The 27,287-nt window shown below is 54.5% G+C and overlaps 9 protein-coding genes across 9 annotated transcripts; 6 read left to right on the top strand and 3 right to left on the bottom strand.

Moving 5' to 3' along the window:
- Positions 1-16: 16 nt before the first annotated feature.
- KRP23_5047 (Aspartate beta-hydroxylase domain-containing protein 2) lies at positions 17-1,061 on the top strand (the record flags this gene model as incomplete). The annotated part of the gene is made up of 2 exons (XM_067890073.1): positions 17-442; positions 507-1,061. The coding sequence occupies 2 exons, from the start codon at positions 17-19 to the stop codon at positions 1,059-1,061; spliced, it is 981 nt and encodes a 326-aa protein (XP_067746650.1).
- Positions 1,062-1,154: 93 nt separating this feature from the next.
- Positions 1,155-2,291, bottom strand: KRP23_5046 (F-box protein; the record flags this gene model as incomplete). The annotated part of the gene is made up of 1 exon (XM_067890072.1): positions 1,155-2,291. One exon carries the CDS (start codon positions 2,289-2,291, stop codon positions 1,155-1,157), a length of 1,137 nt encoding a protein of 378 aa, XP_067746649.1.
- A 254-nt stretch (positions 2,292-2,545) lies between these two features.
- On the bottom strand, positions 2,546-5,126 carry KRP23_5045 (F-box protein; the record flags this gene model as incomplete). The annotated part of the gene is made up of 2 exons (XM_067890071.1): positions 2,546-2,666; positions 3,670-5,126. 2 exons carry the CDS (start codon positions 5,124-5,126, stop codon positions 2,546-2,548), a joined length of 1,578 nt encoding a protein of 525 aa, XP_067746648.1.
- Positions 5,127-5,735: 609 nt separating this feature from the next.
- Positions 5,736-6,866, top strand: KRP23_5044 (12-oxophytodienoate reductase 1; the record flags this gene model as incomplete). Its single annotated transcript, XM_067890070.1, has 1 exon — positions 5,736-6,866. One exon carries the CDS (start codon positions 5,736-5,738, stop codon positions 6,864-6,866), a length of 1,131 nt encoding a protein of 376 aa, XP_067746647.1.
- Positions 6,867-7,389: 523 nt separating this feature from the next.
- Positions 7,390-7,680, top strand: KRP23_5043 (Heavy metal-associated isoprenylated plant protein 33; the record flags this gene model as incomplete). Its single annotated transcript, XM_067890069.1, has 2 exons — positions 7,390-7,474; positions 7,550-7,680. 2 exons carry the CDS (start codon positions 7,390-7,392, stop codon positions 7,678-7,680), a joined length of 216 nt encoding a protein of 71 aa, XP_067746646.1.
- An 819-nt stretch (positions 7,681-8,499) lies between these two features.
- On the top strand, positions 8,500-13,017 carry KRP23_5042 (uncharacterized protein; the record flags this gene model as incomplete). Its single annotated transcript, XM_067890068.1, has 6 exons — positions 8,500-11,374; positions 11,468-11,936; positions 12,014-12,313; positions 12,406-12,540; positions 12,620-12,671; positions 12,751-13,017. The coding sequence occupies 6 exons, from the start codon at positions 8,500-8,502 to the stop codon at positions 13,015-13,017; spliced, it is 4,098 nt and encodes a 1,365-aa protein (XP_067746645.1).
- Positions 13,018-20,373: 7,356 nt separating this feature from the next.
- KRP23_5041 (uncharacterized protein) lies at positions 20,374-21,251 on the top strand (the record flags this gene model as incomplete). Its single annotated transcript, XM_067890067.1, has 2 exons — positions 20,374-21,117; positions 21,198-21,251. 2 exons carry the CDS (start codon positions 20,374-20,376, stop codon positions 21,249-21,251), a joined length of 798 nt encoding a protein of 265 aa, XP_067746644.1.
- A 661-nt stretch (positions 21,252-21,912) lies between these two features.
- Positions 21,913-25,845, bottom strand: KRP23_5040 (F-box protein; the record flags this gene model as incomplete). Its single annotated transcript, XM_067890066.1, has 2 exons — positions 21,913-23,156; positions 24,165-25,845. The coding sequence occupies 2 exons, from the start codon at positions 25,843-25,845 to the stop codon at positions 21,913-21,915; spliced, it is 2,925 nt and encodes a 974-aa protein (XP_067746643.1).
- A 1,013-nt stretch (positions 25,846-26,858) lies between these two features.
- KRP23_5039 (uncharacterized protein) lies at positions 26,859-27,188 on the top strand (the record flags this gene model as incomplete). The annotated part of the gene is made up of 1 exon (XM_067890065.1): positions 26,859-27,188. One exon carries the CDS (start codon positions 26,859-26,861, stop codon positions 27,186-27,188), a length of 330 nt encoding a protein of 109 aa, XP_067746642.1.
- Positions 27,189-27,287: the final 99 nt, after the last annotated feature.

Below are 27,287 nucleotides of genomic sequence, written 5' to 3'. Positions count from 1 at the left end.
GCCATTAAGTGTAATTATGTTGTCGCAGAAAGATATGGCTACACAGATTGTGGCAATGCAGGACGTGCATGATGTCGAGGCGAAGCTGCGCGAGTTGGTTCGGTCCTGGGGCGTGTCGACGTTCAGCGAGCGGATTGTATTACAGTGGCTGGACAGGTTCTTAGGCAAAGATGGGGAAGACTTCCGACGCCTGCGCAAGTGGATCGTTATGCAGCTCAACCAGCGCCGCGTCCCGGACGAGTGCTGTGAGTGGCAGATGGGTTGCCCACAAGTGATCCCGTTGCTGCGAGCGACGCCCGTGTGGGACTGCGGAAACTTTCCGTGGGTGGAGACGCTGGAGAGCAACTACGCGGTCATCAAAGAGGAGCTTTTGGCGCTCAAGAGCAGCGTCAAGTCGGGCTTCCAGCCGTACAGGGCGCCATCCTGGGCCAGTGACACCAGCGTAAGCAGTGAGAGATCAACTTGCTGGTTTGTAGCAGTGGTTGATGTTGTTGCTGCTGTTGTAGGCGGAGGACGGACTGGGTAGTGCTGGCCATGACGCGGGCGACTGGAACGTGCTGTACTTGTTCCTGCATAACGTGGACTTCAAAGCGAACCGAGAGCTGTGCCCCAAGACGGCTGCGATCATCGAGTCCATTGACGCGCACTACGACCACGCCTTTTTCTCTGCATTGGCGCCGCGTACACATATCAAGAAGCACCACGGGCCGACCAACAAGAAGCTGCGTTGCCATCTGCCGCTGGTGGTTCCTGGAGGCATGTGCCGTCTTCGAGCAGGCGACGAGGTGGTCTACGCGCAAGAGGGCAAGTGCTTTGTATTCGACGACTCTTTCGAGCACGAAGCGTGGAACGACGACGACGCCCGCAGTCGCATCGTGTTGATCATCGATGTTTGGCATCCCGATCTGAGTGCTCAAGAGCGCAAGTTTCTCGGCTTCCTGCGCAACGCACAGTTGCGAATGGACAAGACGAAATGCCAAGCCTCCGGCGACAATTTCTATTCCATCATCAAAAAGGCAGGTGAAGCCAATGCTTCTCCACATGAAGCCGTGTGGGGTTAAATATCTACCGTACTCCAGATCTATTCACACATTGGCATAAGAACAAGTACCTGTTTGCCATTCTCTAGCTCGCGTTGTCAGCGGTCCCCCAAATCACTCCGACTCAGTATCTGAATCATCATCGTCGATTATTTTCAAGGACGCAGCCCTCGCCTTGGGGCTCACTTTCGTCACAACTTTTACAATTCCGTTCCGCTTTGTCCTCGTGCCTGCCATGGTCTTCAGAGGCGGTGGTCTGATTTCATCGTCATCATCGCTCGAGCTCAGGGCAACAATGATACTTCGCTGCTGTGCCCAGCGACGTCGAGCAGTTTGTGCCATCCTTGTCGCCTCAAGATCGTCTCTCTCATCATTGTCTTCGTTTTTTTGCTCGTTCTCTTCCTCTTTGGTTTCTTCATCAGAAGAACTGTCGATTACAATGACGTTATCCGGAGCAGGGCGTTTGGGCTTTGGAACATGTGAAGAAATGCTCTCCACAGACGCTTCTCCAAATGTAACAGTTCGTTTTGCTGATGGATGCGGGTGCGCAGTGGCCGGGACTGGCGGAAGCGGCGCAGCTGCTGCCCATACCGTTGCTTGTGGCGGTGTAGTCTCTGCCGAGTAGGTGCTTTCGCGAGAGCCTTGATTAGGCATGACGTGGACTGCTTGGCGTATTACATCCTTTTGTTCATCCACAACATAAAAGCGAACTTGGCCAGGCTCCCCGACAATGTTTTCTCCTAGCAGCCGAAGGTTGTTCAGAACATAGTCGAGCTTACGCTGAAGGAAGGTATTCTTGTTGCCTTTTGCAGCCTTCCGCGCATCTCCAGGTCGGTGTCGTTTGCGCTTCTTGCTCGGGGCGTTAAACATTGTCCCTCCACCCGTGTTAGGTTTCTTCGGTGACCTACCGGGAGAACCACCTTCTTGCGTTTGCCTGGCTCGAGAAGGCGAAGTAGCTACGCCTGGCTTCTTTTTATTCTCGAGCTCGACCTTCAACTCCTCCGTTTCCGGTGGCTTCAACATTTGACTTTCCACACTCCCTCGCATCCATAATTGCTCCACCACTACGGCTTGGTTTGCACCCATTCGATGAGCCCGGCTAATAACTTGCTGTTCCAGCGATTTATCCCAGATCTCGTCCATCAAGAAAAGGTGCGTGACAAATGACAGATCTAAACCGTGCGAGCCAACCTCCGTCAGCAGAAGAACGTTCACATTTGGGTCCTTGCGAAAGCGCATCAGTTGTTTCATTCGAACTTCTGGGCTCAGTCCGGCAATGAAATCGGCTGTTGGTACACCCTGCTGCGCAAATGCAACCTTAGTGTGCCAAATGTGCTCCTTAAACTGCGAAAAGATGATGGCTTTCAGATAACGCGCCTGGCGCCTCGACGAACGGCCACTCGGATGAATATTCCCGAGTAGAAACTCCTCCTTCAACTCTTTAATTCTGGTGGCAGCGTAAAATGCTTTGCTGGCGTCAATGAAGTGAATATCGCGCGTAAGATCTAGCGCGCGACGAGGCTGTCGGGGGCCATTTTGAGCATTTGCCCCTTGGCCACGTCGATTTCGCCCACGGGCCTGGGGCTCACGTCCTTCTCGGTTATGTCGTTGGTCTTGGTTGACAAGCTGCTGAATTTGATTGACACGTCCTCCGTGTCGGCCATTTTGGTTTAGGTTAGGATGGTCCGTTTCAAGCGCTACGTCTTCCACCATTTCAAATTCAAAACCTGGTTGCAGTTTTTGAAAGGCTTCACGATCGAACACTGCATTGCAGCGAAAACAACTGGGACCAACCCTTTGCATTCGATCTTCCACACAATCTGCACAACATAAGTGGCCACACGGGATAATCATAAGCAATTGCAGTTTGCGCTTGCAGCATCCACACTCAGTGACCATTCCTTGGAGCTGCACTTTACGAAGATATTCAATCACCACAGCCATATTCTCGCCGTCAACGTTGAGCATGCTCAGCATATTAATTGTATCCAATCGAGATATCTCGGCCAGTGATACCTTTACGGCAGACCCGCCACAGCACGCAGACCGAAGATTGGAGACGACGCGCAATGCATCCTTACGATTGATCGGATTCAAGAGGCTGTCCGGATGCTGATTACCAGGCGTTTTCGGGTCCATATTCGTAATGACCAGGTTGGCACGGACAGCAGCGGCAACACCATTATATTGTGCGTACTCGCTCGGCGTGGGGTCAATGAAAACTGTGCGTCGGATCGGTTCAGGTAATATCTCACGAATCGATTCTTTCGTGTGCCGCATCATAATTCGGCTGAGGAGGTGTTGTAAGCGGTAAAATCCGACAATCTCATTCCGCTCGAAAGGACGAGCAATAGCCTTCACCCAAGCTTGCCCGTCTGGATTCCCGTAGGGTAAATTACGCAAAAACACAAGGAGTCCGTGCATATAGCGGAGATCGGCTGACTGGAGGGTATTTGGCGTTGGCGTTCCGGTCATAACCCATCGCCTCTCTGCACACAGCAACCGGGCTAACTGCATCAAATCTGATGGAGTCTGACCACCCAGTTTGTGGCCTTCATCAACAACCACTCGTACCCAATGAACAGTCAGAAGAGAAGACACCTCTCCGCGAAGAGTTCCGTCAGCGTACCGTTGCGGGCCTTCAAAACCGTATCGTTCAGGCATACGCGCCTCCAAAGCCGAAGTTGGTCTGTGAAGTCTCCACTCCCGCGCCAGCCGTGTGAAGGAGGTGACGACAACATCATGCTGAGCAAGATCGATGTTGTACGGCAAGGTGTGTTCAAGACCAGGGTCCACAAACACACGCAAGGCTCCTGGTGCCACATGAGTTTCGATTTGATACTTCCAGTGTTCTACCAGCGGATCGGGCACAACAATTAGAGAGGCGCCAGAGCTCACCAGGTCTTCAACATTCACCGAACGACCCCGCGACCTTGACGAGCGCAATCCCGGTCTTGTTGTATCCCCGCCAGGGCCATGCGTTTCGACTGGTGTGTTATCTGTCGTTTGTCCCTTTGTCCGCAAGATCAGTGCCAACATGGTGATGGTTTTACCAAGACCTGGCTCGTCGCAGAACATGCCTCCGCATGCGTCGCTTGCAGTCACGTGAGGGTGCGCGATGACGCGGCCCTCAATCAAATCAATAGCGGTTGCAGCTTTACTTTGCGAGTCCGACGGTAGTATAAACGGATGTGGCTGCGGTATGCAAGTCAGAGACGGTGTCTCGCGGCGCAGCATCCACTTGAGCCCTCTCCGCTGGTGCTCATACAGCACGAGGTTCAGTCCAGGAACCACTTCGTACGCCATGTGCTGGAACAGCGAGCACACGCCACTTAGCGACGCGAGGTCGCGCGCATCCATGAGGCACACGACACTTTGCAGTATGTTGGTCGGCAGGTCGGTCATGAGCACCGTCTTGTGCGGGCGCGTCATCCGCGCCAAGTACGTGGCGTCGTCTCGGATCTCCATCTGGTCCACCTCCATCTGACTCGTCAGGCTGTGGAACACGTCGGGCAGGTTGAGCTTCTGCGTGGTCTGCTTCGCCTGCTTGGCTGCGTCCCACGGGTGCAGTCTGCAGCCGACGACATGGCACGAGCTGTTCCTGGCCTCCTCCAGCGCGGCCACCAGCGCCTCTTTCCTCGCCTGCTCGTTGCGTGGTACAATGGACAGCACGGAGGCCTGTAGATGGCACAGCACAAAGTCAAAGTCCTTGAGCGTCGTGCCGCGTCCGGCGTTCTCGTGCACGCGCACGCGCATCTGGAGCATCGCGACGCGCTCTTGGGCCACCACGACGTACGTAGCGTCCAGCTGGATGATCAGCCGCTCGGTGAGCACCAGCAGCGCCCGGAGGAAGCGCACGAAGTCGCAGCGGCATCCGCTAGCGCCGTTGACGCACACCACGTCCTTGAAGACATTGAGAGTGGGGAACACGAGCTGGATCCAGTCGTCTGTCGTGCGTTGTAGCGCCATGGGGACGGCTGTTGCGCCCCGAACATTGACCTGACCTATTTCTGCGTACACTGGCGCTAGCAACTCGATGGTTCGGTCCACGCCGACGGCGCTCGGAGCCGCCGCGGTGTCCGCCATCGCTTGGTCGGCGCGCTGCTTCGAGACTGGGCAAAAACGAGAAAACCTATATAATGGAATTGACTTCAGCTATATGTAGTTAGATGGGATACAGCGGAACTGCTTCAAGTGCACTTGGCTTTTCAGCGCGGGCTAATACGCCGTCAACCATTTTGCAGGCGTCAATTGTATTATCCGCATGGGAAGAAGTAGTGGATGTTGGTAAGGGCGTTGCAAAGTTTGTCGGACAGGGACAGGTGCGTGTAGGCGAAAGGTTCTCACACGCTGCATCGTCTTCATCTGAAGCTTGGAATTCACAGGCACGCTCAGTGGCAGCGACAGTATGTTGCTCTCTTAAGACTTGAAACTCTCAACAAGTGAAAAGGTGCTGTCGTTGCCAGGACAATCAACAAGATGGCTACGTCTGACGCAAGCGGCTTGTTTAGGTCAGACCTTCTTCAGGCCGTCTGTAGTGGCGCGGGAAGTGCTGGCAATACCTGACGCAAACGACATGCTTAGGTCAGAAACATTTCTGACCTGTCGGTGAACAAGAGCCATACTCTACCTTTCACCCGAGAGCTCACTTTGCAATTGCCAAGCTTCTGGACAACTGTCACTCCACCCCCAACTATGGTCTCCAAGACTGCCAACTACCAGCTTTTCACGCCTCTGCGCCTGGGGGACGGCCTTGAACTCAAGAATCGCATCGTGTACGGTCCTACCACCCGTGCTCGCAGCGACATTGACACCCACGTACCCACAGAGCGCAATGCTGTCTACTATGAGCAGCGTGCCACGGCTGGCCTCATTGTCACGGAAGCGTGTGCCATTTCCGAGCAGGCTTTCGGCTGGTACGGATCCCCAGCTCTGTACACTGACGAGCACGTTGAAGGCTGGAAGGAGGTTGTCAACCGTGTCCACAAGAAGGGAGGCAAAATCTTCGTGCAGCTCTGGCACATGGGGCGTCAGTCGCACCCTTCGTTTCATGCCAACAACGAGGTGGTGTCGTCTTCGCCCACGCTGTATGAGGCCGGAAGAACGCGCGCTTTCAATGGGGAGCATGTAGGCTACGAAAGAGCCCGTGCGTTGACACTCAACGAGATCCCGGGCGTAGTGGAACAGTGGCGCAAGTGCGCCGAACGAGCGAAGGCAGCGGGCTTCGACGGCATCGAGGTGCATGCTGCTGGAGGATATTTGATCGACCAGTTCCTTCAGTCCTGCACAAATCAACGCACGGACCAATACGGCGGCTCATTCGACAATCGCTACCGCCTTTTGCACGAGGTCATCGAGACGGTGAAGGCCGTCTACCCAGCTGATCGCGTTGGCGTGCGCACCGCTCCAAACAGCCCGTATGGTGGCATGGGCAGTGTCGACAACGCTGAAATGTTCACGTATGTGTACGAGCGTCTCGAGGAGCATGGATTGGCGTACTTGGCAATCCTCGACGGCTGGGAGGGTGTTGGTGCAGACGCAGTGTACCATGGGAAGTGCCGCCCCCTGACTACCTTCGACGCTAAGACGGCCTTCAAGGGAACTGTCATTGCCAATAAGGGCTATTCGAGAGACACTGCGGAAGGTGTCCTTCGAAGCGGCTCGGCCGACCTCGTGGGCTTCGCGCGGTTGTTCATGGCAAACCCGGACCTTGTGGGCCGTTTCCAGAACGACTTGCCGCTCACCCCGATGCTGGAGTACAAGTACTTCTGGGACCCCTCCAAGGGTGACGAAGGGTATACCACCTTGAGCAACTTCAAGCCCTGAGAGAGCAACGTGGCATCGCTGCCGGAGCGCGAGCATGCCAATGGCAGCAAAAATTAAGATGACACTAAAACTTTAAACCGTGAATATTCACTCGAACACCCGCGTTGTATTAATAAATGACGATTTTTGGCTGCGACCAACTATTTACACGTGCAAGCGCCTCCACCAGCCGCCATCCTGGCGAGTTGCTGCTTCGGTCCACCCTGTGCTCTTTAACGCCTCAGCTTCTCCCTGTCAACAATAGCGTGATGAGGACAGGATGTCCTTTACAGTGAAATCGTGAAATCGACATAACGTAGTACCGTTACCGCTCTAAAATATACTACAATAGATAACCTGTAATACAGTATTCAGACCAGATCCGTAGTTGAGCATAATAGAACTCTGGCATTCAATACCCTTCAAGATAACATACATACAAGTTTACAGCACCAACTGTAATTATTTCCTTGCTGGCACACGCGTTCCTCTCACACAACTCAATTCACCGAGCAAGCCGTAACACTCCTCTCCCCGCAAGACAATGGTGAAAGTGACTGAGTTCAAGGTGGGCATGACGTGCGATGGCTGCTCCAGCGCCTGCACGCGCATCCTGACCAAGATCGAAGGTGCGCTTTCTCCTCGTGATCCCCTCTCTTTCAGCTATGATGTTCTAACGATACAGTTTTTTTTCTCTGGGCCAGGCGTGACGGACGTCAAGTGCGACGTGGAGAAGCAGCAGATCCTGGTGGAGGGCGACGCCGACACCAACGTGATGCTGGAGGCGCTGCTCAAGTGGTCCAAGGCCAGCGGCAAGAGCGTGGAGTTGGCCTAAGCTTACTTCCGTCTGCGTGTGGATCTTCCTCTTCTTTGACGTGTCGAGTGTTCCTGCCCCCCTTTCATTTTCCAGCAAGCACCGCAGTGAGTAGGATGAAGGAGAGGGGGAAATAAAGCAATGGAAGTTTTTGTAATACGTGAGCTGGTCTGCTGAGTCTTGGTCGTGGTCCCCCCCCCCCCCTTTGCTTGATGCAGCTTAGTCTTCAGAAGATATTTCTCTGGCACGAAGGTCGACGTTGATTCGTTCCGAAGCCGATTCATAACTCATAACACTCAAAGACGCCATCCACAAGGCATACGAGCTCAATCGGCATCGAACACGTTGGCTGCTGCAAACAGCGTCCTCGCGTCACGACCAACAATTTCAGCGGCGCCGTCGCCTGGTCTCCTTTCACGCAGCCTTTTGTCCTAACCGTGCGCTCGGGCTATGCATTTGCAGCAGCATTTGAGAGCCGCGACTACCGCAGTCATCACCGAACGCGAGAGTCAACATGACGACGCCCGGGACCGACCACCATTTGCTTGCCCTCACCACAGCCTCAGGTTTCCTCGTGGATGTCGCACATGGAGACCCTAGCGCCAATGACGCAGCCATCACCTCAACTTCACCGCTGTCCGTCGTCAGTCTTTTCTCTCCCTCCCTTAATTCCACCCCTATTTCATCGCGAGGACTCATCCCAAACTGTCGTACTATTGGATGTAACGCCAGCTAAACCCGCGTTTGCCCAGCGTAATTCAAGGTCACCGACCCAGCTCAGTGCGGAAGTTGACGTCTCCGCAGAAGGAACCTTCCACGCTGGCGACCATCACTCCCGCGATGCGCGCCGCGGCGCCGTGGCCCAAGACTAGCGACCGCAGCGCCCCCACGTACGAGCTGGGCGACCTGCTGCTCTCGGCCTTGCAGTTAGCGCCTCCGGCCCCCACCCAGCAGCGAGGCGCGCGCTCCCAGAGCCGCATCGTGCTGGCTTTAGAAGGAATCCTGGCACTGGCCGCGTGGCTCGCCCTGAAGCGCGGGGGCCTGCCGCCGCGTGTGCACGACCTGGTGGGTGGCATCCTGCTGGTGGCGAGCGCCGGCGTCTGCCACTTGAGCGTTTGCCACGTGCTGAGGGCGTTACCAGGGAGCGAGAAGGCCCAAAGAGTGGGCGAGCTGCTGCTGGATCGCTCCAATCCGCGCTCGTGGCCTAGAGAGAAGCGAAGGCTGTTCCTCGAGGTCTGTACGTGGATGGCGAGCGTCCTGTCGCTGTACATCGCGTCGCACTCGAGCTGGATCGCGGTGGGCGTCGGCGCGGCGGCCGCCATGGCGCTGGCCTTCGTCAGCGACCTGCTGGCGGCGTATCTGCACTTGCTGGAGACGCGACTGGACCCGCTGCAGATGCGAGGCATCGGAGGCATGCTGTGGCTCAAGGTGGCGCTGTCGTACGCGTGTGTGGGGTACATCATCTCGGAGACGGGTCGCACGCTGCATGGCTACGTAGTTGGAGAGGAAGAGCAGCAGCTCCAGTCGGTGGACCAGTTAGTGTTCAACTACCTGCTGATCACGCTGGTGGGCGCGTCGCTGATCATTGCCAGCGAGCTGCTGTTGCTGTGCGCTCCGACGCGACGAGCGGGGATTGTGCTGCAAGGACGCATTGTGGGTGCGCGCAAGAACTGGGAGCTGCATTCCGTGCGCTCGCTGGTCGAAGTGACGGGCACCTTTGGAGCCACGACGCTGTACTACAGCACTTCGAAAGATATGCTGCGGTCTCTGCAGCTCGGCACGTTCTGTGGCGCTCTATTGATCCTCAGTAGTGAGTTGCTAGCCTCGGCGAGCAGGCCACGGTTCGTGAGTCCGCCGACCCCGCAACCAGCCGTGGAGATGCCTGCTGACCACTGGGTGAAGCTCATTCCCGTGGCTGTGATGATGCTCTACTTTTTCGTCCAAGTGTATGCCGCGATTGTGCGGGCTGCTAACGTGCCTTCGAGCTCGCTGGCACTCATGCTGTGCTTCATCTGCGTGGCCGCTGTTACACTCACTGTTCTCGCTCTGTCTGGTCGAAAACCTTCGATTTTGGAGCTTGCGCGGTTCGGAAGACGGTTGGGAGCCAAGGTTTGCGTGAGCGGCATTACACTCCTTGCGTCCAAGGCCTCCCATGGCCTTCCGGGGGTCGTGTTTTCTTGTGGACTGTCGGCCTTCTGCATTGCATTTTCGCGAGAGTGCTGGGATGATATCGAGGTGAATGAAGAAGGCCAGCTGCGAGAAATATCGTGTGCTGAGCACAACTCTTTACAAGAAGAGGACCCTCCGGCAGTGAGAGCAGGGAGCCTCAGCAATGCGACACAGTCGTGGTCCACTCGTGCGTTAAGCTGCGTGAAAGAGCGATACCCTCATTTTTACAAGCGCGTAAAGTGGACGTTTGTGGGCATTATGGTGGTGTCAACGTTGGATATGTGCTCAACGTTTTTCGCGGTGATCAACCAGGACAAATTCGCACTGTCACTCTCTCAGTATTCTGCCATTAACGTCGTGATTTCTGCATCGGTGGGCTACCTGACGAGCCCAGCGCCGTACGAGCTGCATCCTGCAATTTTGCTCCAAACTGGTGTGAAACAATTCAAAAACAAGTGGGTCGTGTTCCCTCTGCACATGTTCGTTGAGACACTTGTCTTCGTCGGTGTCTTTGTTGGCACATTTGCTGCATCGTCCACGGTGTTCAGCTCCCTCACACTCGCAGCACTTTCGAGTATTGTGGTGTCCGTTGGTGGCCATTGGGTGTGCTCGCGCCTGCACCTGACTGTTGGTACGCACATACGAATGCAATTAACGGCTACGTGCGCGCTACTCTTTTGCCTGTTCCTGATCACGTATGCGTCAATGATATCACTTGTGTCAATCTACCACTACTTTGACAGTATCGAGGCGGCGTTTTGTCTCGCATCATTTGCTGGCATTTTCTTTTTGGCAGCAAGCGAGTTGTTTCTCATGTGGGAGCCAACTCGTGAGGTGGGGATTCTGCTGCAACGTCGAGTTACGAATGCCAAAGAAAATTGGCAACTAGAGCCACTGCGTTCGTTCTTGGAGCTTTTCACGTGGTTTGCAGTCATCTGTGGGTCGTTTGCCATGTACGACGACCTGGTGCTTGCTCTTCAACTCGGCACGTTCTCTGGAATTGCGGTGACGCTTTCGGGTGAGTATTTCCGAAAGAACCGGTCGAAACTTATTCCATGGGGAGGAAATTTGCTCAGCGATGCGGATGTAATTGCTGCACCGATATCTCCTATGGGAGCGTCATGTGATAACGTCAGTGAGCCCAGCCGCGCTCGACCACTCCCTGTGATGCTCTTGTTCGCGTATATTGGATCGGGTACGTTTCAGTGGATATTCGAGAACATGCGCAGCCTTGAGGTCACTGTTCTACTGGCCACCGTTGCTGGAATTGCCTTCCTGTGTTTCGCCGACATGCTAGTGCTGTTTAAGCCAACCCGATGGGCAGGTGTCATCTTGCAGGACCGATTCATCAACGTAAAGCACAACTGGCACGCGTATCCGGTGCGGTCTTTTGTCGAGTTTGGCTGCTTCATGGGTGTTATATACGGTAGCTATGCAATCTATCATGACCTGATGGTTGCAGTTCAAGTGGGAACTCTTTCTGGAATGCTTGTCACCCTAGGTGGAGAGCAACTGCGAAACTGTGCGCGAGCACTGCCACTGAATGGTAAGCCATTTACAGATACACGGCAATGCAGTTGTCGATCTCCGCAATCGTTTGTCTTACTGATGTTTTTTTCTGTCTTGTTTCGTTTTACAGACGCTGAGAAGGAAGAGGTGGAGGAAACACAAATACTCCCGCTCCCCGTTATGAGTCTACTGGGCCTCGTGGGAGCCGTGGCGTTTAACATTATTTACACACATCTCCGAAGTATCGAGGTGGCATTTGTTCTCGCGACAACAAGCGGTGTCATCTTCGCGCTTGTTGGAGATATGTTTGTCATCTGGAAGCCGACGCGCAAGGTCGGCATGATCCTCCAGGAGAGAATTTTGTACTTTAAGACGAACTTTACCAGTCACGCGCGGCGGTCGTGGATGGAAATTGCCTCGCTCTGCGGTGGCTGGTATTTATCGTATGTGTTTTTCTGGCCCCGAGATCTTCTGGTTGCCATTCAATTTGGCACCACGGCTGGAATCGTGGCGTGTGTTTGTGGAGAGCTTACGATGGAATATGTCGCTGAAGTCGAGCGCCGTTTGGTTGCCGGTGTATCAGCCCGACTATCACAAGAGTAAGTGGATTCGTTCTTCGACCACTTGGCTGAATAAAATGTATAACTTGTTATGTGCTTCTCGTGTGATGTTGCAGCTCGCAAAAGGATAGCACCTTTCTCAACCTACCGTACGAAGTCCAGTTTGAGGTGGCACATTTCTTGACAGCCGACGATCTCTTGGTGGCACGAGCAACTTGCCACAAGATCAACAACATGCTGAAAGCCGAGTCAGCTCGATTTTGGTTGCATGCAAGCCTGAGGCGAACATTTCGAGACCACACTCTTCAACGAGAGCGCTCTCGAGCACATAGTATCAGCCATCGGATGGGAAACCGTGCCCGATCGCTCGTGTATGAAGGCATCACGCTTGTGCTGCCCAAAATCGTCGGAGCCAGGTCTGTGCGCTAAGAAGGAAGGTTGCTCCAATTGAGATGTGGTTCTGATTTGATTGTCTTTTTGCTGGTGGACGGCGGATGCAATACGACAGAGATCCGGCTCAAGTGCTCACATCTAGCACTGAAGTCAATCGTGCTCTGAAGTGGGTGTACTTGAACGCCGATTGGATCCGTAAGCAAAACCTTCCGCCGTTGGCTAAAGAGGGAGAAGACAACGCTCTCGTTTCGTACGTTCTTTATGACGCATATCCTGCTGGTGGGTATGTTTCGTGGTATCAACTGTAGCCTGTGGTTTATCTCGCGCAGGTTAAGCGCTGGAGATGTTGCCTTCGATGTATTCCGTCACATGCCAGATAAGGTAAGCATTTGCATTTATCGATTTACCCTTGTACAAGTAGCGAAACGATACTCATTCGCTCATGTTTGGCGCACAACAGAACTCACTGGGCATAATTGTAACGCGTGCCGAAGACTTCGCCATTGAGCGCGTTGACGTGCCGAGAAGTGTTTACGACACGATTCAGCGGGACCCTTTTAGCTTCGTGGCCGCAGAGACGCTTTCTACGTTGGAGGTGTTTTCGAACTGGCACCTCACGGTAGTAGCTTTCGCAACGATGACCCTCATTTTCATCGGACAGTTTTCTAGTGACCTTCTTCGCGCGTACGTCTTGCCAGCATCGTTCACGTGGTGGGGCGTGAAGTAGGAGGGGGCTTGACGCGAGCTGTGCCAGAAGAGCAACTCAATTTTATGGTAATCATTAATATTAAGATTCTTCATTAAGTTCACTTACGCATAAGAATTGTTAATCACTAGTCTGGTAGAAAGTGGGTTGTGCTCAAGCACACGGCGAGGCGACGGGTTTCTCGATTGTGAGCAGCCCGCTGGTGATTTAGAGAAATTGCAACTTGGTCTGTAGCGCATACGTAGTTAAGACAGACAGACTCAATACAACAACAACCTTGGCAGGACAAAAGCAATTATAAAGTCTTACTCAGCTAAAGCTACACGTACAAATCGCGCAAAGTGCAAACTTGTCTTCGGACTGGTCTTCGCAAGCGTGGTCGCTTGTTCAGCATAGTACCTCGCCATCGCGATTGTCGGCGTCAAGCAGCATGTCCATTCGGCGAGCGAAATCGAGGCACATCCCACGAAGAAAGTCTCGGACGCAAGCACCGAAGCAAGGTAGAAGAGCAAGCGAGTGGGCGACCAAAGTGGTCAACAGGGAGTAATGAGTCCCCGTCGACCACTTCGAAAGCACACCACACCACACCACGCCCGCAGCTCACGCGAAGCACGCCAGCATCTACAGCTTCAACGGAGGTAATGAGCCCCGATCAACTGAGACTGCTGGCGCGACTTCACGTGAGGCCTACCAAGCCGCGGCACTCCACGTCCAGCAACCTTCCACGAGTGATCAGCCACGACAGAGAGAAATGGGTCTCTGCTCGCCAAACGGGGCCTGTGGTGCCGCTTGATGTCGTGTTGCTTGTTGCTTGGAACAGGGGGAAATGAGCCCCGCGTCGCGCGGAATGGCCACGATACGAGGCAGAGATGAGTGCCCCATACCGTACCGATTCACCGTGCCAACCGTTCCATCCACTTGTCGACAATCATGATCTGCAGCAGTCCAGGCCCAGCTTTCGTCAAAGACGATTAAGCTGACGATCGCGGAGAAGTCTCCGGCGACGACGACGTGGACGATGTCGCCGCAGACGAAGGCCTCGACCGCTGGTTCTTGTTGTGCTCCCACCTGGACGTCGCCTTTGACGGAACACTCTTGGTCTCCTTGGGCTTCGTCAACTCCTGCTTCCGGCCATGGCGCTGCAGCGTTTGCGCTGGCACCTTCAGCAACGTCGCAGACGTCGTCGTCGCCTTTGTCGAGCCTCTCGAGCTCGCCGTCGACGGACTGCCATAGCTGTTGCTCTTCTCACGCAACCTTCGTCCCTGCTCCTGCAGCGACTTGACCTTCTGTCTCTTCTCCAGCTCAAACTTCCGCATGCGATCCTGCAGCGTTTGCGCTCGCACCTCCACAGGATTGGCCACAGACTCCTTCGACGTTGCAGACGTCGCCGTCGCCTTTGTCGAGGCCCTGGAGCTCATCGTCGACGGAATACCACAGCTGCTGCTCTTCTCACGCAGCCTTGGCCTCTGATCCTGCTGTGTTTGCGCGCGCACCACTAAGGTCGTGCGCTGCTGCGTCGGTGCCGACACCTCCACGGGCTTGGTGAACCGCCTCTCCTTGACCGGGTTCGTCGTGGCCACAGCCGTCTTCGCGCCTTTCTCCAGCGCCGTGCGAAGCGTCCGGCGCAGCTCCTGGTGCTGCACGGCTTCGGCCGTGGCCTCGGCGAGTTCCTTCACGAGTTTGGCCGTGGCCTCGTCGCTGGACCGGCGGAAGCTGTCGAAGTCGTCGTCTTTCTGCTGGATCATGCTTTGGAGCGACGCAACCTCGCTCTTGGACGTTGTCTTGAGCGTCACCATCTCGCTCTCGAGCGCCGCAACCTCGCTCTTGGACGTTGTCTTGAGCGTCACCATCTCGCTCTCGAGCGCCGCAACCTTGGCCATCAGCGCTTGCTCCCGCTCCTTGGACAGCTCGTGCGCCTCAGCGAGCTGGCGCTCCTGCTCGACCTCCAGCTCGGCCACCTTGGCCACCGGCCAGTGCGTCTGGTCATACTCCTGCGCCAGATACGCCAGGTACTCTTCCTCCAGAACCTTCCTCTCCACCTCCTTCACGAGCGACGCGCATGCGGCCTTCCATCGAGAGTGCTCGGCCTGGAGCTCCTTGTGCTGGGCCTGTAGCTTGTTGTTCTGCATCATCCAAAGCCAGGTGTCGCCCTCCAGATCGTTGCGCTCGTTCAGAAGCTCGGCGTACTCTTCCTGGAGCTTCGTGTGCTTGTTCTTCGTCTCCGCGTGCTCGTCCTCCAGCAGCGCGTGCTTGGTCTTCATCTGCGAGTGCTCCTCCTCCAGCAGCGCGTGCTTCTCCTCTAGCAGCGCGTTCTTGTTCTTCATCTGCGCCAACGCCTTGCGGTAGTAAGTCTCGGTCACCATGGTCGTCTTGGTCTTGGCTTGCTTGGTTCGGCTCCAGTTCTGGAATGAGCAAAACCCCACAGTGCCAAACCCGAGCGAGAAAGTGCAGCACCGCCGATGATTCGACTTGGGAAAATGCTGCAGGCCACGTGGTCATCAACTTCAAAACCTCGGCCGCTCCGGGCCCCACGTTTGCACTGGGACAAGTTGCTCCTGCACAAGTTTAACACGGCCCTGCTGCAGGTTGCCGAGATCAAGATGGTGCCCGCCGCCTCCAAGCTCGTGCAAAAGGCGCCCCGCAAGGCCTTTGCCCTTCATCTTTACGAGAGCTCCATGCAGGTAGCTCGGGAGCGTGCTGCTGCTGCTACTGCTACTGCTGCTGGGCGTGGCGACCACTTCTTCCACGAGCCACGCACTTTGGTGCCGCAAGAGAGCCAAGTACACTCCTTGGTGCAAGGCAACATAAGGAGCACCACAGCTCCCGATCGTACATGGGGATTAGGCGCTTGATGCAGATTGCTACTGCGCGCGAGGACTTTGTGGTCGACACGCTGGCGCTTCGTCGCTACCTGCCGACGCTGAACCAGGACCCGAGAAAGTGAAGGCGGACCACAACCGCTTTTCCTGCTCTGCATTCGCTCCGTCTCAACTGCTGGCGTACAGACATTCCAGCAGACCTGCTCGCCTTTATAGCTGGAACTGCAGCCGATCCTCCGTCTTTCTTCACAGACGTTTCTGAGTGTCTCGTCGTAGAAATCCACCAAGACCGAGAAGAAGACGTTCATGAAGCTGCTAGCGGAGACCAACAGTACGTCCGTAGAACGATCCAATTCAGCTTCGTTTAACGTCCGAGCTAATGCCATTGTGCCAGACGTCCACGACTACTTTGCGGGATCAACAGCATACCCCAGTAACCACGAGCCGGACTTACAGTAGAAGGAAGCAGGTCGCAGGTTGATGTAGGACAGCACGTCGTAGACTACGTAGAGCCCCGACGGGATGAAGTAGAGCAGCAGTAGGGCGCCGGTGGTCTCGCGCTCGCGTCGTCAAGAAGCACCCAGGGTCCTCGTCACCTGCGTGCCCACCCTCACGTGCATGTAGCTGGTGATCAGCAGCCTGAACAGCGACTGAAGCGCTACCGCGCAGACCGAGCTGAAGCGTACGCTCTGGCGCTTGATCAACTCGTTCAGCAGTCCGTAGCCCACCCAGAGTCCCATGCACGTGACGAAGATGCTGCGCTGGGTCTTGCTCTCGCGTCCCAGCGGCACCACTGAGTGTAGCATATGACAGCTTCAACATGCATCGAGTGTCGAGTGCCGCACAACTTGATCATGACCCACAGCTCGAACACTTCTGAAACGCCTCTTGCTCTTGGATTCATTGGCCGTAGCATCCGGGAAGCTGTGCGCGCAGTCTGAGGGAACGAAACAGCTAGCGCGACCATCTCTTCGTTGCTCTTGAAGATAATCCAACACAATGTTTGCTAGCTTGCGGCTCCACCGCTCAAGGATTTCTTCCGAGCTCAAATCGCTGTACGTCAGACTCGATAGCAGCTCTCTATCGCCAACGCCGACAAGATGAACCAAATCACTGCCTTCCAGCAGCAATGACAGCAATGACAGCAATGACAGCAATGACAGCTTGTCACTGATTGCACACACGCATGCATCGACTCGCAGCATCTCAAAGCAACTTTCAAACTGGTGGGCTGGACCATTTCGCTCACTACCAGCCCCATCAAACACAGCATGATGCGTGCGACCGCGGCCACGAAGCTCTTTCGCCATAGTCAAAACTTTGGTCCCGCTCGACCTCGGTGACGAGATTCCTCGATCAATTTGGCAGCGTTCGCACTCGAGTCCCGCTCAAATACCTTGGCCACTGGTGTCGCCTTTTGCTTTGCGTACAATCAGTCACGCAAGAAGGTCACCTTCAGCCCGTCCTCGCTCTTCGTGGACTCCTGATCCACTTGAGCATCAAACCGCGTGGTTCAAGAAGATGTTGTAAGCGCGTTTTTGCGGCGAAAGCCGTAGCCCACTTGAAAAGTGCTACCGCTGCTTGCCAGCCTCGTGGAATGCGCTCAAATGTCTCGACTCGGAAGTCCAGATATTCTGCGTAGGTACCAAGCACCGACTCACGCAACTATGGCGTTGCTACAGCAACTCCCGCAGCTGAAAACCCTCCGGGCGGTGACAAAAATGCTCGTTGCAGCTCCTGCCTCAGCATCACCAAAGTTCTGCATTTCGACGGGCACCACTGACGTCGCAACGCAGGAACCGTGCACACTCTCTCCACCGAGTATTCGAAACATCCCACTCGTCATCCGAGTCACTGTGAAAATCGTAAGAAGGCGCGCCAGACCAAGCACAAGCGCTGGAAGAGACTTCCTATCTTCCGTCGATTTCGCCTCAGTCATCATGAGTGTTGGAAGCGCGGCCATTTCTTGACATCCCGCTTCGTCAGTTCCTTCAATGCAACTGCATTCACAGATCAAGCCGCAAGCGCAAACTGCACACACCAACGCACCAGTTCTCGGATCTTGGCCATCCGAATTTCTCCCAAAGCGACCTCGCACCACCTTTTGAATACGCTCGGCTGGAAATTCACGGAGTCGTCTTGCTTGTGCTACCCGCCGAGCAAACCAGCCGCGAGCCACACGTTGCAAATGGACAGAGGCCGCCTTGTGCCAATACAGTGTTGCAACTCGACTCGAACTAGGAACCCGCGCACACCTGCCTGGATGAACGAGCTGGCTACGACCAACTCGATCTTCGTCTGCTCAAACACCTCGCGAGCCAACATACCCCGACCAAATGTCTGGATCTGTGTCGCGCACAAATGCTGTACAAATGCTGTACAAATGCTGTACTAAAGGCGCAGTTTGACAGTCATGTTCATGGCGCTCAACAATTGTGGCGGCACGTACTGCTGCTTGCCCTTGATCTTGCTTCTCTTGATTCAACCCTGGGCCTTTGGTTCTCTCACCTCTGCTCGATTCAATCCGTTTGAGATGTTAGCAAGACGCTGTTAGTAGTTGCTTTAAGCACTGAAAGCGGTTGAATACAACGTACCGTTGCGTCTTGAGCGGCCTTGTGCTCCATCTTGAAGGTGTTGAGCATCTCCTCCTTTTCCTGATTGTTGACGATTTTGCTCTCGTACAAGCACCACTTTTCCTCAGACACTCGACGCAGTACAACCAATTCTCTCTGGGCTTGCGTGACAAGTGCTTGCAGTTCCTTGCCATAAACTTGAGCGGCAACTTCAGCTTCACGAAGAGCGCTGAAGCGAGGACCCCAGCCACTCACTCCGTAAGACCCGTGTGCTTGCCCAAAAACTCCAAAGCTGAGGCCAATGTCAGTAGGTAATTGATTCCGCTCCACCGGAAGCTGCTGATCTCCTCCTCGTTATCTGTCTCGCCCCAGTCTTGGTGGGCCTAGTGACTGCATTTCATCTCGAAGAGCGTCGGGTCGAGGCGTCTGCAGGTCGATGGTGTCTTTTGCCGCGACTTCCGATTAGATGTGGCCGTGAGAGCGATGGCAGCAGCGTGGACTCCATCAAGACCGGGTCCCACGAGCGACTCGATGGCGGCAGGCAGGCTAGTGCGAGTCGCTTCGGGGGGACTGCGGTGCTGGAAACGACCGTTAGCTTTTAGGTTGGCGGCTGCTGTCGAATCTGAACCTCCACCAATCACATGCTTGAGATGTGATTACACTTGTAAATAAACCAGTTAAACTACATATCTAGTCCCAAAATGAGCTTCAAGCTGCAATACGCCAGTTTCTGGGAAGGGCCGACTACGTGTGCCAGACCGACAACGCGCCGTGCCGACTGCTGGCCATCGCCAATGTGCTGCTGCTACGGGGGCAGTTGACGCTCAAGAGGATCGTGGAGGCCCCAGGCTCCGTGAGCACCAAGAAACTCATGCGCCTCGTCCACTGCCGGCTATGGTGAAGCCAAACGAAGGCATAGGAAGAAGGATGCAGGCCACGAAGATCAGTCGAAGTGGGGACCAGGACCACTCACTTGGACAGATGTGGATGAACAGCTTTTGGTGGAGTACTTTATTGACAGCTGCAAGGGTCAGTGGAAAATTGCTGTTCCTCACGGATTGCAGCGGGAAAAGGAGCAAGTCGCTTTCCGAAACCACACAATTTCTCGAACGGGTTTTGGTCTTGTGGCTATTGCACGAAAGTTGGGCAAACGGAAGATTGACGTGAAGAAGCGGCTCAAGGAAAAGCTGATGGAGCCTGTCGTCAAACTTCTGTTTGAAAGCGCAAAGCGGGAATGGAAGCTAGCCGACAACCCCGGTGGGTTATTTCACGAGGAGGTTGCGATCCGAGGGTCAACCAGGCTCACAGCACTTTTTCGGTGCGTTGTGATGATGATCGTGTCTTCCCGAGAAGAGTATGACCCGCTTGTCGCTGAGGAGTTGGTTTCGTCCTGGAGTCCACACGAGATCCGACTCGTTTGGCGATATCTCTGGTTAAAGAACTGGATCGTTCGCGCACCGGAGAAAGAGCGAGGTCGTGGCTACTCCACCAGCCAGCGACTTCAAGACTCACTCAAGGTGACCACATTGTTGTACCCATTGTTGCTATTCCAGCAAGCTGCCGAGCAAGAGAGTATGGTTAGCTCCACGCTCGAAGAGATCACAGCGGGCAAGCCTGAGTCCAGCGAAGCAGGGCAGCGCGGCATATCTCTTCACAGTAGTGATCACCTTGTCGAGGATGACTTCCCGATAAATGCCACACCTGGGCAGTGTGCGCTCGAGTTAAGCTGCCAAGTGCTCGGTACATGCTCGCTTACAGCAGTCCACTCAACGACCCTCGATGCGGACGCGGAATCTGAACATACGCTCGCGACACAGCAGACAAACGGGAAGAGACTGCCCAGTTCTACGAAGAGGGAGAGTCTCCTGAATTGCAAGAGCCTAAAGGCCAGATCTGGCTTTGCTGCACGCTTGGCCAACAAGGTGAACGCTGGCAAAGGCGTCAGATCTCATTGATAGTTGGCGAGTTGGCGAGTTGAGACTAGAATGCACGCTGCGAGTGTCGAGGACACACGCGCCTGTGAGGCGTTTTCTCTGCAAGAGGTCGACGACAACAGCGGTCTGGGGAGAATTGCATTCCGCCCGTTTGAGTATCGAGAGGAATCCGAGAGAGCGCTGGAGCATGTGGTGGTTGCTCATGTAGTGGTTGCTCATATCCGTGGGATTGGCGAGGAGGGGCTGACAATGCCATCTCTAATGGGAAAGTTGCGCTCAAACGACGACGATGAGCGTCACGCTGAGCTACGAATGCGTGTGGCACGCTGTCTCAACGCGCTTGTTGATCAGGGTGTGCTGATGTGTGTGAACGGATACTACGAACAGCGCTACATTGTGAAGGAGCATGGAGACGTGTGGTTGCTGAGGCCGTTTTCGGTGATTCCGAGTGCCAGGTCATCGTCGAAACTCCAGGTTGTCTTCAAAGGTGAGAAGAACACCTTGTCTTTCCCGTGGTTGAAGATGGACGGCGGAACAAACTATACGTTCCTGTTCGAGATCCAGCGCAAATTGCTGTCGTTGATTATTCAGGCGCCTGGTATCACCGAGAAGCGAGCCCACACGAAGATGAGCAAGCTGCTGACGCTGCAAGATACTCGCGAGGCTATGTCGTTGCTTGTGGAGGAAGGGCTGGTATATGCTCGGGCGGTCACCTCTCCTGCTGCTCAACCCCCAACTCTGTTCAAAGCATCGATGGCACAACCTTCATTTTCAGCCCCTAAGGTCGTGAAGATGGTGGGCAGTGTGCTGTCCTACGACCGCTCGGTTTTTTTTTTTTTGAAGTGCACTTCTTCCCTCACGTCGGGTGCATCCAGCGCTTCGGAAGCATCGTGCAGGATTACCAGAACGAAGTATTTCAGAATGGCTGAGCCCAGGAGGGGTTGAAGCCGAAGCAGGAACAACAAGGAGGTGCGCAAGAGCTGCGTGAAGACTCTAGATGAGAAGACGAGTACTAGCGAGACTAGTGCTTGACAGCGTCGAGTGCTGTAAGCGACCTAGCTCCGGAGCAAAGGGACGCGTGGTGCAGGGCGTGGCGTCGAAGAGCTCGACGATAGACCGTCAAGGGTTTAAGTATTTAACGTGATGCACTGGGATACTGCGTCCAGAACTTGCAGCGCTTGGTTTCTCTATGTGGTCTTCTCTGTCTGCGCGACCTCGTACTTGAATCTGGAGCTTGGCTCTAGCAGTGTCTTCCACGTTCGTGCAACTCTGTCAAATGCGCATGGCGCATCGAGACGTCTCCTAAGGCGGGAATGAACGACGAGAAGATGGCCATCATTCCCACATGCTGCAGAGAGAGGAGGCAACAACAACAACCCCCTGTACGACGACGAAGTCGCCTCTGCTATCCAGACGCTGACCCTCACCGAGCTGGAATCGTACATCTTGATGGAGCGCGTCTTCCGTAAGGAGATCTCGTACGCAACAGCCTCACGTCAAGTTTCGTTCCAGAATCAGTCAACCCTGTATAGATTGCGGAGTGGCATTAAGCCGTCACGATCGCCACAAAGTACATTTGTCTTTGCTGCATCACTCCGATTCCGTTTCCTCGTCCTTGATTTCGATGTAAACGGGTTCCTGTTTCACTGGCCCGGTACGCCGCCGTGTTTTGAGTGATGGCACTCGAATGTCATCTTCTCTGTCGCTTTCATTGGCTTGACTTTTGTGTTCTTCGTCCGAGGAAGAATCGTCGATGACAATGACTTCAGGAGCGTTCGGCTTTTGTCGAGAAATTTCCGTAGTGGGTGGATTGCTTCTAGGTGGAGACTTCGACGCTGATGAAGTGATTGTCGGAGCAGGGCACCTCTGTGCAGTGCTTGGCTTGGTTGAAACAGTAGTCACGTTGCCTGAATCTGAAATGGCGTGCACGCCATGGCGAATAACAGTCTCGTTTTCATCCACGACAGAGAAACGGACTTCGTTTTCCTTTCCACAAATGCCATTTTCCAGCACGCGCAAATTGTTCAGGATGTAGTTGTACTTCATCTTCTGGAAGCTGCCCTTGTCAGCGCTTGAGGATTCTTGTACCTCCTCTCGAGTTGGTTGTGTCATGCTGTCTCCGTCCTCTGTCGATTGTTCACTATTAAATAGATGCTGGTTCATCGATGTCAGTTGACACTCCACGGTCCCTCTCATCCACAACTGCTCCACCACCACTGAAGCACTCGCTCCCATTCGATGCGCTCGACTAATAACTTGCATCTCCACGGATTTGTCCCATATCTCTTCCAGCAAAAAGATATGCGTGACGAATGAGAGATCCAAGCCGTGCGAGCCTAGGCTTGAAAGAAGAAGAACGTTCAAGTTTGACTTTGATCGGAATTTCTTCAAGTTTTTGATGCGTTGGCGAGGGTTGACGAGTGCGATAAAATCTGCCGTGGGGATGTTTTGCTGCTTGAACGCCACTTTGGTGCGCCAAATACTTTCTCGATACTGTGAGAAGATTATCACTTTCAACTCGCGTTGTCGTCCACGCGAAGATTGAGAAAACATCTTCTTCAGCTCACGAACGCGAGTTGCCATGTAAAATATCTTGCTCGACTCAATCTTCCAAAAATCTCGCTTCACGTTCACAAGTCTTACGGTCTTTTTCGCTCTTTGAGTTGTTTGCTTTCGCTTCTTGTCAACGGCCATTTTTTTTCTTTGCCCTCGTTTGTCGCCATCTTCATCAAGTGCTGTTGGGTAAATGCCAGGCTGTAGTTTGTAGAACTCTTTCCGAGAATACGGCGCATGACAGAGACAACAACTCGGACCCGTCTCCTGGTATCGCTTCTCTACGCAGTTGGGGCAGCAGAAATGACCACAAGGTAGAATCAGCAGCAAGTGCAGTTCACGCCTGCAACTTCTGCATTCCGTCGTTGGCTTTGACTTTAGCGTGTCCATATATGCAATCACGCGCTCAATCCTCAACTCATTCACTCCAGACGCTCGAAGCTTCGTTAGCGTGTTTTCTCGGCCTTGATCTGTTATCTCGCCTGTACGTGTTGGTTGTAAATAATCGAACTCGTCCTCGTCGTAGGGATCCTCGCAAAAATTGCAGAGGCACTCGCCCGCTTCCTTCCTCATGTCTTGCACACAAAATGCGCAACACAAGTGCCCGCAAGGCAGAACCATCATAAAGCGTCGCTCACTTCCGCAGTCTGCGCACCTAGTCTTCTTCGTCAGGAGAATGCCGTTCAAATACGCAGTGACTTCTGATATTCGTGATTCGTTCACACCCAGTTTGCGCAGTTTGTCGATAGTTCTCGTGATAGTTTTCTCGAGAGTCCCCTTTTTCCATCCGTCTTTCACGGTCCAATCAACAGCATATCCACCCATAAATGAAAGTATAAGAGCGGTTTCCACATATCCAGCATTTGGGCGGTTTTGACGATGCAGTAAGCTTTTCGGATGCACATTGTCTGGGGAGGCACGTTGCTGACTTCCAGTAGCTTTTCTTTCAGGAAGATCGATGGATGTAGCAACTAGGTTCGCTCGCACACGCTCGGCAACAGCGTTGTACAGCTTAAATTCACTTGGCGTGGGGTCAACGATCACGGTGTGGCGGATTGGGCGCGGAAGCTGATCACGAATCGACTCTTTCGTGTGCCGTATCATAATTCGGCCGAGGAGGTGTTGAAGGCGATAGGATCCGATGACCTCATTTTGCTCAAAAGGGCGAGCGATTGCCTTCGACCAGGCATATCCGTCTGGCCTTCCGTACGGCTGATTGCGCAAGAAAACTAGAAGTCCATGAAGATATTGGAGGTCTGCCGACTGGAGGGTGTTAGGCGACGGCGTACCAGTCATCACCCAACGCCTCTCCGCGCACAGCAGCCTTGACATTTGCATGAGCTGCGTGGGAGCCCGACCGCCAAGTTTATGACCTTCGTCCACGACTACACGCAGCCAATGGACCGACAGGAGCGATGACACGTGCCCTCGGAGACTTCCATCCAAGTACCGATCTGGTTGGTCCTCAAAGCCGTATCTCGATATGCTTTGCGTTTCCAACGCGGAAGGAGGCCGGTGAAGCTTCCACTCCTTGGCCATGCGTGAAAACGATGTGATCACAACATCATACTTCGCCAACTTGGTGCATTGTGGCAAGTCTCCTTGTTCCTTTGTTGCTTTGTCGACATACGTTTTGAGGCCATTATGCACCACGTGGGCTTCAATTTGCTCTTCCCAGTGTTCGACCAGCGCATCTGGAACTACAATAAGGCACGCAGCTGAGCTCACCAAGTCTTCACCTCGAAGTGAGGGACCACGTGAAGTTGACCGGAGTTGAACACTAGCTGTGTTGGAAGTTGGTGCATCCACCCGCACAGGCATATCTTTCGTAGACTGGCCTTTTGTCAGGAGAATCAGCGCCAGCATCGTGATAGTTTTACCCAGCCCCGGTTCATCACACAACATCCCGCCACAGACATCGTGCGCCGTCTCACTGAACTCCTCCTCTAAGGTACGCTCATTCTGCCCACTCTGCTTGCCAGGAACATTAAAAGGATGCGGCAGGACGGTATCCCACAACGCCGCACGCTCTCGTTTCATCATCCAGCTCAATCCTCGCTGTTGATGCTCATAAAGCCTTAAGTCTAGCCCCGGGATGTCTGCACTCCACAGTTTGGACGGGTTCGCTTCAGTGCGAGCCATCAAACTGTAAAATACATCTGGAAGATTCAGCTTCCGATTTGGCGGAGGCTCCGTCGGCACTTCGCCCTCCACTTCATACGATTCGGCACTATCCGAGAAACTCGGCTCCTCCACCTCTGCGGCTGGTGAGGCCGGAGCTGGCACTTGTGTCTCCGTTTTCACCAGCATCATACTATCCGTTAAGGTTGGGTCTGTCAATGACGCCACAGTAGGAGGCAGAACGGGAACCGGGGTCCTAACGGGATCTCTAATTCGATCAGGAGAAGGAACTGGTACTGGGGCTCGAGCTCTGGCAGGAGCAGACACTGAAGCTGCAACTGCAACTGCAACTGGCAACACTCTCTCGGGCGTCACTTGTGCACGTGGCGTCTTCCACCGATGCAATTTGCAGCCTACAATGTGGCACAAACTGCGCTTCGCAGTTTCAATTGCCTGCAATTGCGTCTCCGTCGTCTCTGAAGCAGAACTTCTCCGCAAGTGGCTTGTAACGAACTTGAATTCGTCAACATTCGAGGCTTCTGCGATTGCCTCGCAGCCCTCCACCTGCAGTCGCAGCAGCGCGAATCCTGGCTCTGCTGCGTCCACCACGTACGCCCCGTTGATGTGCAGCAGGCCACGCCGCTTGAGGATCACGAGTCCGCGCAGGAAGCTCTCGAACTTGCAGCGCGGACAGCCCTCGTCCACGTTGACGCACTCGAGCTGGCGCGTGACGGAGCGCTCCCAGAAGACCAGCTGCACGTCCAGCGTCGCCGACAGATCTAGCGATACAGGGATACTACCACCAGCGCCGCCGACGTCCGAGAAACGTGGCGCCAGCAGCTCCAGCATCCGCGGCGCCGATGGTTCGCGCTTGACCGAGGCCATCACGAACTTTTTCGGTATTCGTGTATACAGTACCGTATACAAGTATACATATCGGTGGTATACATTTACACTGTGGCCAATGTTTAAGTCGGTATCCGGACTGGATTCCGGTTGTCAAATCACAACAAACACTGCGGATGATTCCTACAGCGACGAACACGAATATTAGCTTCAAAGCGTTAGAACTCTGTGGACTATGGTCTTTCCTGCGCCAACGCCACGATTCACCAGGACTTGACAGAACGCCTCGTTTTGGTGGTCGAGGCGGCCCCACAAACTCTGTTTAGCGTACAGCACTGTACTATACCACCGAGCTGGTCACGGAACGTTCAATTGATTTGATCGTTGCGAGCGAGTTCTTGGTGACTTGGCTCTACGATAGAACTGGCGACTTCTCAGTTAGAAGTCGCTGTCTCGTGTGCACAGTGGCCGTCGCCGTCTCGAACAAGCTCCTGCCATACGAATGTATGCTCGTCAGTGCGTCGCCGCGTTGGTCGTAAGCTTGCAGTGCAGACGGCTCAGCAAGCTGTGCAGCAAGCACCAGCTTGCGCATCGTGGCTTCAGACATGCAACGTGGTGACGTAGGGCGAATAAGCTACATGTACATTGTGCAGGGTACTACAAGTTGCAGCCATTGGTGGACCCCTCGAAAGCGGTTACGAAGCTTCATGACTCGATCGATTTGCCGCGCGATTTGCCAGTCTCCACAACGAAGAGTTATCATCTGCTGAGGTGGAAGCAGCAAGTTCCTCCTGCTGCTGCCAGCAACAAGGAGAATCGGTCGCCGTCCTCGCCAACTTGTCCAGCGCGTTCGTCGTATCTGGCGATTCGCGCGGAATCTCAGGCTCGTCGACGGACCGGAAACGGCTGGGCAAGTTGAAGTGGATCTGGAGGACCAGAGACCGTCCTCGTGTGCAATCCGGACCCGGCGACGTCGGCAGTGTCACAGCTGGCACCCTCAAATCAAGACGGCTGCAATGGGAGGGGACGGGGTGCCTTCTCTGGCGGCGGCGCTGCGCCAGGAGAACGTTGCTCGCCGCACAGCGATTGCAACGGCGGGATCGTCCCGCCCGCAGTTCAACCGCCAAACGCAACGACGGAAAGATCGCGCTGTGCCGCAGTCACTGCGGCAGAACGCAATAGAGACTGCACCCGATGGGAATTGTATCTTTCAGCTGCGTATCGGTCGTTTCGCGGGAATCTGCGGATTCCGTTTGGCGCGCTCGATTTTCAAGTTTGAACTGATCAAGGGGTCGGGCTGCACCGCTTGGGCGGCCAATGGGCGCACGCCTCTGTCGCATACGTAATAATTCAGTTTGGAACACGAGAATTCATACGGACATGGCGGCCATAGCCGCGCGCGGTGCATACAAACGGCAAATGCACCAGGTTGCAGTCGATCGCGC

Source organism: Phytophthora ramorum (genome assembly GCF_020800215.1).
Source record: "Phytophthora ramorum isolate Pr-102 chromosome Unknown Phyram_PR-102_s0004, whole genome shotgun sequence".
Classification (NCBI taxonomy): Eukaryota; Oomycota; class Peronosporomycetes; order Peronosporales; family Peronosporaceae; genus Phytophthora; species Phytophthora ramorum.
This window is presented reverse-complemented; position numbering and strand designations above follow the sequence as displayed.